The sequence below is a fragment of the Salvia hispanica genome, chromosome 3 (assembly GCF_023119035.1).
Source record: "Salvia hispanica cultivar TCC Black 2014 chromosome 3, UniMelb_Shisp_WGS_1.0, whole genome shotgun sequence".
Taxonomy (NCBI): Eukaryota; Viridiplantae; Streptophyta; class Magnoliopsida; order Lamiales; family Lamiaceae; genus Salvia; species Salvia hispanica.
The window spans coordinates 19,250,156-19,264,406 of NC_062967.1; the positions used below are offsets into that span (position 1 = coordinate 19,250,156).

At 32.6% G+C, this 14,251-nt stretch overlaps 1 protein-coding gene across 1 annotated transcript; it reads left to right on the forward strand.

Moving 5' to 3' along the window:
* The first annotated feature begins 6,435 nt into the window (after positions 1–6,435).
* On the forward strand, positions 6,436–8,901 carry LOC125211137 (8-hydroxyquercetin 8-O-methyltransferase-like). The gene is made up of 2 exons (XM_048110841.1): positions 6,436–7,235; positions 8,484–8,901. The coding sequence occupies exons 1-2, from the start codon at positions 6,465–6,467 to the stop codon at positions 8,787–8,789; spliced, it is 1,077 nt and encodes a 358-aa protein (XP_047966798.1). The 5' UTR covers positions 6,436–6,464; the 3' UTR covers positions 8,790–8,901.
* The last annotated feature ends 5,350 nt before the right edge of the window (positions 8,902–14,251 follow it).

Genomic DNA, 14,251 nt, shown 5'->3' on the forward strand with positions numbered 1-14,251 from the left:
TATCTTCACACATAAGTGTGCTCGCAAATGGAAGGAAATTTGACTAGTTGGTAAACTTACTAGAATTAGTTGCTCACATATGCTAGCACATAGTAGTGCTAGAAATACCACTCAATATTTCAAAAAAGGCCGTTGTTTCCATTTATGCTCACAAATGTGCTCGAAAGTATTTCGTAAATTCCGAGCACAACCTTGTGCTAGCAAATATTTGGTCGCAAACAACCCCTTTTTTGTAGCGTATTTTTTGTTTTAAAGTCAATCGGAGATGATCTTAGTCTACAACATTTTACCAGATTGTATGATTAGCCACCCAAATGAAGAGCCACACAGATACTCCCTCTCATCTATTTAAATGTCTCGTATTTCTTTATTTGGACATTACTTAAATAAATATCTTATTTTACAATTTGTATATTTAGCAAGTGAATCATATATTTAATTAACTCATTCGACTCAAATTATTATAAAAGTAATAAATATAGAGTCGATAATTCATTAAAGTTTTACATTCAGTTTTCTTCAGAATCTATACTAATATAAAGTGAGAGTTGTATTAAAATTCACAAGATTGCCATTGATGCCTGTTTTGGCGGGAACTATTTTGTTACGTGGTCAATTAATATAATTTTTTATTATCTCAAAATTGTTGCTCATCAAAGGTTCAATTTACGATACAATTTAAATAAATTTTTATTATTTCACAACTGTTGCTCATCAAAGGTTCAATTTACAATACAATTTAAATTTAAATAGACCAAATTCAATAATATAGTATTTATTGGCCAAGTTAGATGGCCCACTAATGAATAGGTTTAAATAGGTTTTCAAGTTTCATTCCTTTATTATTTATGATTCAGCCATTTTTGATGTATATATATGTATAAATATATTTATATATTACATATATTCTGTAGATTATATAGATTATTTTATTTATTTAATCATTAGTTCAATGTAAGTATGAATTTAATATCTATGTTCTTTTTCTAAGATCTTAATATTTATAACACAATTTCGCTTTTTACAAATCATATTATTATTTGGGTATGTTTGTGTTCACTTTTATTATATTTATATATTGTATACTATATATTTATTTACATTAAAAATTATCTAAGTCTATTTTGTGATATATCATTCATATCATTTACATGAGATAATTTAAAGGTCCTTTAACCATGATTTTCACATTTTTGGGACACTACATTGTTTTATAGTTGGGCTGGCCTAAGGTGTTGATTCCTCGAATGACTTTAATACCATCTGATCCGTTGCCATTCAAATTCCAACGACGACAATTTCCATTAACTGTGTCTTATGCAATGACTATTAACAAAAGTCAAGGTCAATCGCTTTCACATGTTGGATTGTTTCTTAAAAAGCCCGTCTTCAGTCATGGACAACTGTATTTTGCTGTATCAAGAGTCACAAGTCGTGATGGTTTGAAGATATTAGTCTGTAAAGATGATATTGATAGGAGTGGAGATTCTACTATTAATGTTGTTTACAAAGAAGTTTTTCAAAATTTATAAACTCATGGTTGTTGTTGTTACTATTGTACTTTCTATTTTTCTATTTTTGTGATTTTGTTGTGGAAACTTTTGATTTATTTATTTAGTTAAATCTATACTAATATAAAGTGAGAGTTGTATTAAAATTCACAAGATTGCCATTGATGGCTGTTTTGGCGGGAACTATTTTGTTACGTGGTCAATTAATATAATCTTTTATTATCTCAAAATTGTTGCTCATCAAAGGTTCAATTTACGATACAATTTAAATAATTTTTTATTATTTCAAAATTGTTGCTCATCAAAGGTTCAATTTACAATACAATTTAAATTTAAATAGACCAAATTCAATAATACAGTATTTATTGGCCAAGTTAGATGGCCCACTAATGAATAGGTTTAAATAGGTTTTCAAGTTTCATTCCTTTATTATTTATGATTCAGCCGTTTTTGGTGTATATATATGTATAAATATATTTATATATTACATATATTCTGTAGATTATATAGATTATTTTATTTATTTAATTATTAGTTCAATGTAAGTATGGATTTAATATCTATGTTCTTTTTCTAAGATCTTAATATTTATAACACAATTTCACTTTTTACAAATCATATTATTATTTGGGTATGTTTGTGTTTACTTTTATTATATTTATATATTTATTTACATTAAAAATTATCTAAGTCTATTTTGTGATATATCATTTATATGAGATAATTGAAAGGTCCTTTAACCATGATTTTCACTTTTTTGGGACACTACATTGTTCTAAAGTTGGGCTGGCCTAAGGTGTTGATTCCTCGAATGACTTTAATACCATCTGATCCATCGTTGCCATTCAAATTCCAACGACGACAATTTCCATTAACTGTGTCTTATGCAATGACTATTAACAAAAGTCAAGGTCAATCGCTTTCACATGTTGGATTGTTTCTGAAAAAGCCCGTCTTCAGTCATGGACAACTGTATGTTGCTGTATCAAGAGTCACAAGTCGTGATGGTTTGAAGATATTAGTTTGTAAAGATGATATTGATAGGAGTAGAGATTATACTATTAATGTTGTTTACAAAGAAGTTTTTCAAAATTTATAAACTCATGGTTGTTGTTGAACTATTGTACTTTCTATTTTTCTATTTTTGTGATTTTGTTGTGGAAACTTATGATCTATTTATTTAGTTAAATTGTTAACTACTATTTTGTAACTCTGATTTTATTATATTGTAATTGTGTAAGATTAGCCCTCAAAATTCATTTTAGTTGCACATTTCCTTATATACATTTTAATCAACGGAATTATATTCTACATTCTTAAATATAAACATCGTTATCTCTTCATTCTACTTTGTCTTACTTTTTCACTCAATTTTACAAATCATTTTTTTATAAATTATATGTCTATTACTAGATAATTTACTTCGCGGATAGAGATTGATATTTTTCTCCATATTGTATTTATATTTATTTTAAATTTTAAATTACTTACCAATTATCTTCATTATTGAAAATTCTATGACCCGTGCATAGCACGGGTGTTAACACTAGTTACTAATATTTTAAAGTCTGCATCAAATATGGAACATCTATTGAAAAATGGAGGGAGTAATCATTTTTTAAATGGAAAGCACCCCACTCAACAGTTGACCGCACCTCTGTGATAAAGGCCCCACTCATTACAATTCCGTTTTTGCTTACAACTCATTTTTTCTAATACTCCATTTGTCCCAAAAAAAATAAAATATGTGCACTTTTCATTTTTATTTGTCCATAAAAATAATGATTATTTTTATTTATGGAAAATTTTCTCAATTTATTACACCCTATACATCAAGTTACTTAGTACAATTTATACTATAATCAAAACATTAATTAACACTACTTTAACTACTTTCCCACCTTCTCTGTTATTTTATCAATTTTTTTTTCTTAATTTCAGTCGTATCATATGTCCATATTTTTATGTGACGAAAGGAGTACATTTTAATTTATCTTACTTTATTATTAATTTTATTTTATTTTCTTAACTTATTTATTTTATTCCTTTTCTGTACTTTTTATTAATCCCGGTTAAATAACTAAATATTGTCTTCTTAATTTATGTGCACAAAAGACATGATTCAAATTATAGTAATGATGAAAGTATTCTATATTTAATTTTAAAATAACTATTATACCTTAATTGGAAATTATTATTGTAATAAACCATGAAAAATACTTTAACAATGCATTTAGGCTCGATTGATTTCTGCCTTCATTCTTTCTTTAAAATGAAATAGAAATCCATCACTTCCTTCCCAAAATCAAGTCTCATTTTATTCATATCAGTCCCGCACAACTTTTCCTACCTTTAATAAAACGTGCTAGTATACGTTTAACTAATTCATTCAACCAAAACAAAATCGATAGGCACAAACTCACAATCCTTCAATTTTTCTAGCCATGTCTGTTCCCATTTTTCACCAACCGTGATTAATTAATCAAAATGTGGTTTTAGTTGTAACTTGTAACGTTAGTTAGTACGGCTATAAAGGAGCATGGGGAAGGAAAGTCCTTTATTTGTTTATATTAATTTAGATAATTGGTCCAATTACATCTCATCTATCACTTCTCATCTTTGGTTCACAATTTCAAAGATTTAGAGCATCCACAGTGGGAGGGCCACGGCCCTTGGCCCGAGCTTGGGCAGGGCGCGGCCCCCCACTACTGAGCCGAGAGGTGGACTGGGCCATGGGGGGTGGACGAAAGAGCCGAGCTCTCGGCCAGGCCGAGGCTCTTGGGCATGCGGCTCGGCCCACCACTGCAGGGGCCGAGAGCCGCGGCCCTTGGCCACCGATTTTAAATTATATTTTTTTTTCAAATTTTTTTATATATTCATCATTTCTCCTCCATTTTTTTACCCCAAACCAAACTCCACTCTTTCCAATTGATTTCAATTTAGTTTCAAAACATGGATTCCGACGATGAAAATTTTCAACGAGCGATCGATGAGGAGTTCGAAGAACTCGTTGCAGCGGTGCAAGCTGAAGCCGACGAGGAGGAGACGGCTTTGGCGGCGGCGGCGGCCATCCCTCGGCCGAGATACCGTCGCCGGTATATCAACCGTGACCATGCCGGAGCCGACCAGCGGTTGATGGATTACTTCGGCGATAACCCCCGTTATCCGCCGGAGATTTTTCGTCGGCGATTCAGAATGTCGCAACGACTCTTCATCCACATTGCGATTGTTTGTCTCAGCGATACAGGTGCTTCACCTTGCGGAGTGATGCCACCGGTCGACCCGGATTGTCGACATATCAGAAGTGCACGATGGCAATTAGGCAGCTTGCCTATGCCGGGCCTGCTGACATGTTCGACGAATATCTACAGATGGGCGAAACGACTGCCCTTAAGACGCTGAGACAGTTTTGCAAGGGTATCAAAGAAATCTTCAAAGGGGAGTACCTACGGAAACCAACGGCCGAGGAATGCCAGAGACTGATAAATATGCACGGGACTGTGCATCATTTTCCGGGCATGATGGGCAGCATCGATTGCATGCACTGGGAGTGGAGGAACGCCCGGTGGCTTGGAAGGGGCAATTCACTTCTGGTTTCAAAGGGCGACATCCCACGATGATCCTTAAAGCCGTTGCTGACTACCGCTTGCGAATCTGGCATGCGTATTTTGGTGTCGCTGGGTCGAACAACGACATCAACATTCTACAATCATCGCATCTCTTCAATGATGAGTCCCGGGGTTAGGATCCGCAAATCAGCTTCGTGGCCAATGTACAATAGGGCATACTATTTGGCCGATGGAATATACCCTCGCTGGCCCGTGTTTGTCAAGACGATCCGACAACCAGTTGGGCCGAAGCAGACCTATTTTGCAAAAAAACAAGAGGGTGCTAGGAAGGATGTTGAGCGGCTTTTGGAGTCCTCCAATCGCGATGGGCCATTATACGGTGTCCGGTTCGACTATGGCACGAAAATGATGTCGCAGACATCATGACTGCGTGTATCATATTGCACAATATGATAATAGAGGATGAAGGCTTTGCTGCAGAGCGCTGGGCACCGGAAGATGGTGCTAGCACAAGTCACGGTATTGCAACCCCTCCTCTGCAGATGGGTGTACCACGCATTAATGAATACTTGATTCAGCGCTTCACCAATATGCGGAGTGAAATATTACATTCAACACTGCAGGCTGGTTTTGTTGAAGAGTTCTGGAACCGTAGAGGAGGGGGCGCAGCGTGATAGGGGTTCTCTTTGTTGTTCGCGTTGTATCGAAAATTTTCGTTGTATAATTTTCCCTTTTATAATAATACAACGAAAATTTTGTTATAATTTTGTTTATTTTAATTATTTCTATGTGTTTTAATTATTATATGCAAATAATATTTATGATAGCTAAAATTAAAATATAACAAAAAAATGTTAAAAATAATTTTAATTGATGGCCTGAGGACCATCATTGTGGTGGCCAAGTTTTCATGGGCAGGACCAAGTTTGTTGGGCATGCCCAAGAAATGGTGGCTTGGGCATGCCCAAGAGGGCCACCATTGTGGATACCCTTAACACTCTCTCTTTCCACCTCATTTCTTAAGCCAAACGTCTCTTGAAAGTTACTTCCGCCCGGTTTCACCAGTTCAAAACGGCCCAATTATCTGACGGTTTTTAAATGCCAAAGCGGACCGGAGAAGCCATCGGTTCTCGGCTGAATCGCTCCAAACTGATTTTTAAAACATTGATATATCAGTCCCGTACAACTTCCCAAAACGTACTAGCACACCATGTTTTACTAATTCATTAAACTCAAAACAAATCGAAAGTCACAATCCATTAATTATTTAGCCATGTCTGTTCACATTTTTCAACACATGATTAATTAATCATAACAGTAGTTAGTACAGCTATAAAGGAGCATCATGAATCCGTGTAACAATTGCAAAACTACAATCCAAAAAATGGCATTGCCTAATACAGTAGTAGATTCCACCACCCAAGAGCTGCTAGAAGCTCAATCTCATGTGTGGAATCTAACATTCAGCTTCATAAATTCAATGTGCCTAAAATCAGCTCTTGAATTAGGCATTCCCGATGCCATCCACAAACACAACAAACCCATCACAATCTCCGAATTAGCCGACGCCCTTTCCATCCCCAAATCCAAATCTCACGCCCTCTTCCGCCTAATGCGCGTCCTCGTCCATTCCAAGGTCTTCGCCAAGGCGGGAGAGGACGCGTACGCGCTAACAGGGACTTCTCGTCTCCTTCTGCGAGACGAGCCCTTGAGCTTCTCCCCTTTCGCACTATCCATGGTCGATCCGGTTGTGGTGGATTCGTTCCACCACGTGACGGATTGGCTCAGGGACGACGACCCGTCGTCCCTGAGCCCGTTCTTCCTCAAGAACGGGAAAACTCCTTGGGAGTTCGCGGGGGAGGACGAGAAGTGGAACCGAATGTTTAATGATGGGATGGCTAGTGACGCGAGGCTCCTTGGAGGCGTTCTTATTGAGAAGTGTAAGCATGTTTTTGAAGGTTTGGCAACTGTGGTCGACGTGGCGGGTGGGACCGGGGCAGTTGCGAAGGCGGTTGCGGAGGCCTTCCCTGGTTTGAAGTGTGTGGTGCTTGACCTCCCGCATGTGGTTGAGGGGCTTCAAGGCTCTGAGAATCTCAGATTTGTTAGTGGAGATATGCTTCACTTTATTCCTCCTGCTGACGCAGTTATACTCAAGGTATGAGGATTTTGGTTAATTTGATTTCTGTTCAATAAAATATTTGCTTGATTACTGCTTGCATATCTGAATTACATTTTCGTCTTTTTCTATCTTATTTTTTTTTATCATATTATCCCTCCAACAGTTTTTATCGTTCCAATTTGTCATTTTTGTCCATGTCCATGATAGTTATTTCATTTATTTTTTACTAATTTTGATAATAAACTATATTTTCTATTAATTTTATCTCACTCACATATTATTATAATTTTTTTTTTTTAACTTTTATTAACTTTCTCAATCTACTTTCTTTTAATTTTTTCAAATCCAAAACCGAATCAAACCAATCCAATTATTGGCCGGCAGGAGTATGTATCTATACTAATAATAAAAGCAATTATTTACGAAATTTACTTATAATATTCTTCTTGTATTTTAGTTTGATGCGAATGTTGATGCAATATATTATTAATTATTATAATTATTTTATTATTATTATTATTATTATAGAGGGAACTATATTTTTAGTTCCTGGACATTGCACTAATATCACAACGATCTCTATTCTGTAAAATTATCACCAGACGTCTCTGAAAATTGATATAATATTGATGAAAGGATTTTTGCATTTTTTTTCATGTGAGATAAAGCGTAACTTTTATTCATTCATTTTCCTTCAAAGTCCTTCAAGCATGTGATGACGAGCAATTATTGTCACATATTTTGGCAACTTCTTCTAGGAAATACAACTTAAATGAATTAACCAGTATATATGTGTTGTGACGAGCAATGTTTGTCATATACTTTGGCGATTTCTCTTGGGAGAATACAGTAAAGAAAGTGGATGAACCAAGTGTCGTTGAAATAACGGTTCTCACTCTCATTGAAAGATATAAATAAATAGCTCTTATGTGATATTTAGGTAAAAAGGGTGTGAAAGTCATTCCACCAATAATATATTAATCTCCATATACGTCTGTTGATATTTTAAAAAATAAGATACCGCATATGATATCAGTGCTAGACTAAAAATGTAGTTCTCTATTAAAATATTAGTATTATTATTGTTACTATTATCATCCCTCTTGTTTTTAAAATTTAAGCATTATTATGAAATATTGTATGCAACGTTTTAGCATGTTATATACGACATTACACATGCCACACGCATTCACGATAAGTATAGTACTATATTTTAAATAGGTACTCCACATCACCATAACTGTGTTGACAAATTCTAACTAGCTGCATGTTTGTTTATTATAGTGGATACTTCACGACTGGAGTGACGAAGAATGTATTAAAATTCTGAAAAATTGCAAAGAAGCAATAACTTCAAGCAAAGAAAATTGTGGAAAAGTGATTATTGTGGATATGGTTGTGGATTTGGAGAAACAAGAAGAAAAGGGCATTGAAACACAACTATATTTTGATGTGCTGATGATGGCGGGGCCTGCTGGAAAAGAGAGAACTGAAAAAGAGTGGGCTAAGCTTTTTAATAATTCTGGCTTTCAAAATTATAAGATCACTCCTATTTTAGGATTGAGGTCGGTCATTGAACTATTTCCCTAATGCTTCTTGGTTTTCGAAATTGCAAGATTTCTCCTATTTTAGGATTGAATTTTGGAATTGATGTGTATTTTCTTAATGGTTGTTTATGTTAAATTAAATTTTATTTTGGTAATACCACTTCCTCTGTCCCTTATTAGTTATCATGTGTTTATTAATTGTTCTACTTCATTTTTATTATTAAAATTTTTATTATTTTTTATAGTAGATCTCACATTTCACTATTTTTTTTACATGTCAAATTAAAGTGAGATGGAGTACATATTGCAGCGATGATCTATGGAATTTTTAATGTGGACAAATCGACTAATGTGTTTTTTTGCCGAAATGCCGCTGGCCGGTTCCAATGGTTCGGCTAGCCGACCGGCTAGCGACGCGAATCGACTAGCGGTGCGCTAGCCGCCATTGTGGATGCTCTTATCGTTGAAAAATTAGTAAGAAATGACTCATTAGTCCCTAATATTTTAGGTTATGACATAATAGACTCCTAACAAAAGTTAATAACGTCATTGACTGGACTCTAACATGTAATATAATCACGAACGATGCTTTTCGGACTAAAATATCCTCAAGCCGTAGAAGGAAATTTTTTTCACTGTATTATATTACTAACATATGATTAATGTCACATTTCTGTCAGCATTTTCTCATGTAATTTTCTAATAAGTTTAATTTCCTAATTAGTTCTATTACTTCATAAGTAAATAAAATTTTCTCATTATTTACATTTTCTAATTTTTTTATACTATACAGATTTATCATTATCTGCATTAATTAATGTGAAAATAATAAAATGAGTCTCTTTCTTCCTTATAAAACTCATTTTCTATTACTCCCTCCGTCCCCAAAGAGTATGAACTTTGGATTCGGCACGAGTTTTAATAAATAAGGAGAAAAGTAAAAGAGAAAGAGAGAAAGGGTAGTGGAATTAATGTTAGTGGAGAGTGAGGTCCACATTATTATAATGGTATAAGTGTTAGTGGTAATGATATAAGTTATAAATAAAATTTTGTGTAGGGGTACTCTTTAGGGACGGACGAAAAAAGAAATAGCTCATACTCTTTGGGGACGAAGGGAGTACTTTTTTCGTGTTTCTATATCCCCTAAATTTTCTTTATTTTTTACCTTGATTTACGGAACAATTTTATATATTATGAAAATGTCGTAATTTTACGGTATTAATTTATAAATTTACATTCTCTTAATTTATAAAAATCTCCAATGGCTAACTAGCTAATATATCACATGCTTGAATATTTTCAAAATATTAATCATGTTTCAATTTTATCATGAATGACAAGAAACTATGTAAATTTATATCTAAAGATTGAATGTTCATATGATGTTAAAATTTTTAATTTGAGCTAAATTAAAATTCTCAATAAAATGTCAATGGAAAAAATTGTTTTAAAATTAGGGTTAGAGTAACAAATTAGTTTGATGATATATAATGCAATAATAGTTTAAATGTCAGCGTTTTTTAGAAAATAATTATTGTACTCCCTCCGTCCCACATAATTTTACCCAGTATTCCATTTTGGGTCGTCCCACATAATTTTACTCATTTCACTTTTACCATTTTTGGTAGTGGATCTCATATTCCACTAACTCATTCTTACTCACATTTTATTATAAAACTAATACTTTAAAAGTAGGACCCACATCCCACCAACTATTTCAACTCACTTTCCATTACATTTCTTAAAACCCGTGCCGGGTCAAAGTGTGTAAAATTATGTGGGACGGAGGGAGTATCATTTAATAAAATGCTAAATATTTTTATTCTATGTATTATTGATTCAGACATTATTGCATAAATAACTTCACTTTTTCATATTTTTTGTTGTTTCTCAATAAATTTCATTCATGATATAACTAGTACTATTGTTACCACAAACTAGAAATAGGGATATGAAAAGATTTTTCCTGTGCAAATATTGACAAAAATTTAATCACGTATGAAGTGCTAGAGCTTTTTAGGAAATCACATAAGAAGTTGCTGACAGTGGCGTATCCAGGACTTTCGGTTTGAGGGTACGATAAATAATTATAGCGAATTAAAGCTTCAAAATTTGATCCTTTTTCTTATTTTTAATTTGTTCTCTCAATCAAAATTTTTACTTTTTTTTATTTTTATTTTTAGTTAAGATTATACTTTGTATATAGATGTGAATTATTTTTAAATTAGTTACTACTTAAATGACATTCATTATTCAAAATAAAGGTTCTTAGATTTATATATTATAGATATATTGTTTTAGCATTTATAGTGCATTTTCTTTTAATAATTTATTTTTTTTGGGTTATTTTACCAATATATCATCATTTGACTATTTGAGCAATGTTTCAATTATTTATAGAAAAATAGAAATAAAAAAATAAAATACAATAGAATAAATTAAAACAAAAAGTTAATATTGAAATTCATTAGAAAATAACTAAATGCATAATGCTTTAAAAGATAAGAAATTGTTTTAAATATAAATGCATAAAATGTATAAGATGAATTTTAATTAGAAATATATGTACAAAATAAGACGCATTAGAAGAGAAATGAAATTCATTAAAAATAATTAAAATACTTTTCAAGAGAACAAACTAATTTAAAAAGAAACAAAATAAGTACATAATCTTTTATTAGATTGGTAAAATACATTAAAAAGACTTATAACTGAAAGTGAAAAATATAGAATAAAATGAAGAAACAAAAATAACATGGAAAAGGGACTGAAAATTAGAACTCAAAGGGAATCGAACTTGGACTTCCGAATGGGTAAAGGAAGATTCTACCGTTGGGCTAAAGAACTTGCTTGGTTATCTATTAATTATTCCCTCCGTTCCACATTAAGAGTCACTTTTTGCCATAAAAGTCCGTCTCATTTTAAGAGTCACTTTTAAAATTTTTCATATTTGGTCATACAATTTTACCCCATTCTTCTTCAAATTTACATAAAAATGCAATTATCTACATTAAAATAAATCAAAACAAAAATCAAAAGTCAAAAGGGACCCACCTTCAACCAACTCCACTATCTCACTTCATTTATTACACACTCTACCATCTCACTTCATTTATTACACACTCTACCATCTCACTTCATTTATTACACACTTCAACTCTTTCTTAAAATCCGAGCCATAACAATAAGTGACTCCAAATGTGGGACGAAGGAAATATATAAGAGCATCTACAACGGATGCCCTAGTGAAAGCCCTAGTTTAAAGAAATAAAAATTTTAAAAAATAAAAAAAAATGAAAAAACGCCAGCTCGGGCTCGGGCGTCGGGCTGCAATGGATGCCCGATCTCACGCCCGATGGATCGCGCGAGAGATTGGTCGCGACCGATCTTTCGGTCGTTGTCGAGCACGACCGACGTCTGCAGTGGATGCCCGACGACGGCCGAGCCCGATCTCGGGCGATCGGGCGTGAGATCGGACATCCATTGTGGATGCTCTAATGCAAACACTTCATTTTGGGGGTACAACTCCCTTAGTGGATCCGCCACTGGTTGTTGATAGAAATGTGACAGAATTGATGTTAACAAATTTAGGGATTGCCAAAAAATGCTCTTCAAGCCATTTGGACATTTTCGTCCGAAAAGTGGCTAAAAACACGGACATTCGTGATTATATTTAATGTTAGGTTCCTCTGTGGCAAATTTTTTTATTAGGATTTTGTGGTGTCACAACCTAAATTACAAGGGACTAATGAGGCAGTTTACTTAAATTACTTAACATTGGACTTGAACAGCTATCTTTTATACTCCCCCCTTCCCAAAATAATTGTGGCATTTTTTTGGGCACGAGATTTAAGAAATTGATATATTAAAGTTTAAAATGGAGAAAGTAAAGTAAAAGAGAGAATAAAATAGAAGAGATAAAGAGAAAATAAATAAGAGAGGAAATAATTTTTTACCAATAAAAATATAAGTTATCTTAGGATAATCTAGAAAAAAATACGATTCAACTTGGACTTCCAATGAGAGGAAGTACATTTCATAAAATATACTGCAGTAATTAATTTAAAGCTCCACGTACAAAATTTGATTAATTTATATTATTATACTGTTGGATTTCATTGACAATTATCACAGTTAAAAATATGCGTGTAGCATTTTCATTTCAGTGACCAATAAAAGATGAAGACTTAGTCCTAAAAATTTAATCTAATGGACTAAACATCATACATATTTAATTTTAAAATATAATTTTTAAATGATCAAATATAGTATATATTTAATTTTAAAGTATAATCTTTTAAACGACTATCATACTGTATATTCATGCATGATGTACAGATTCATTAGAGATGGTTTTAGGAAATTAATTAGCATTAGTTGATCAATCTTGAACTAAACATCATACTTATTTAATTTTAAAATATAATTTTTAAACGATCAAATATAGTATATATTTAATTTTAAAGTATAATCTTTTAAACGACTATCGTAGTGTATATCCATGAATGATGTACAAATTCATTAGAGATGGTTTTAGGAAATTAATTAGCATTAGTTGATCAATCTTGACCAGATCTAACAACTTTAGGAGTATTCAGGATTGTGTGATCACCATGTGATCGATAATTATTGTGATTGTTCACTTAGACAAGGAGCCAAATTTGAACAAACATGTTGATTTATTTAAACTGAATTATGTTGATTTTTGACAGACAAATAAAACAAAATATGCAGCTGTACATAAATAGCTAATGTTATCACAAAACAGCAGATGCCAATTTAATATTCCAAAGACAACCAAGCCATAATTTCTTAAAAGATTGACTGACAGATCTTTGACATTTTTTATTTATGTTGCATTGATTAGACGAATAAGAAAAATAATTAGAGGCGGCCGTCCAACTTTAGAGGCGGCCGTCTGACCCTCTCGTTTATTTTTATGGAATAAAGAACTTAATCAAATTATGATAGTTTTCATAAATTTTATAATCAATCTAAAATATTATAAATTTTATATTGCAATGTTTATTAATTCATCTCATATAAGATATTTTAGGTAAAAAAGTATTCTAGGTAAACAATCATGAAGCGTTTGTAATGTTTGTAATAAATAAAATAAAAATCACGTATATTAGTAGGATAGGGTGAATGGCCCGCAGTGAAAAATAAAACATGAAACGTAAAGTTTGTGATATTTTAAATCAATTTTAAAATTAGTAAGAAATAACAAATTAGGTCAAAGTTCGTGATTTTAGAGATAAAACTCCCAATTTTTATTTACATGCAACCGTAATCAAATTAATTACTACTTCCTCCGTCCCCGAAAATAAGCCCATGGATGGACATCACGAGTGTTAATGAGAAACTGTTAAAGTAAGAGAGAAGAAGATTAAGTGGATAAAGTTTGAAAGTGATGAGAAAAAATGGGTAACATATGAAAGAAATGAGAAAAATATAGGTAAAACATGAGAGATAAACTTTTCATTTTTAGAATGACATAATTTT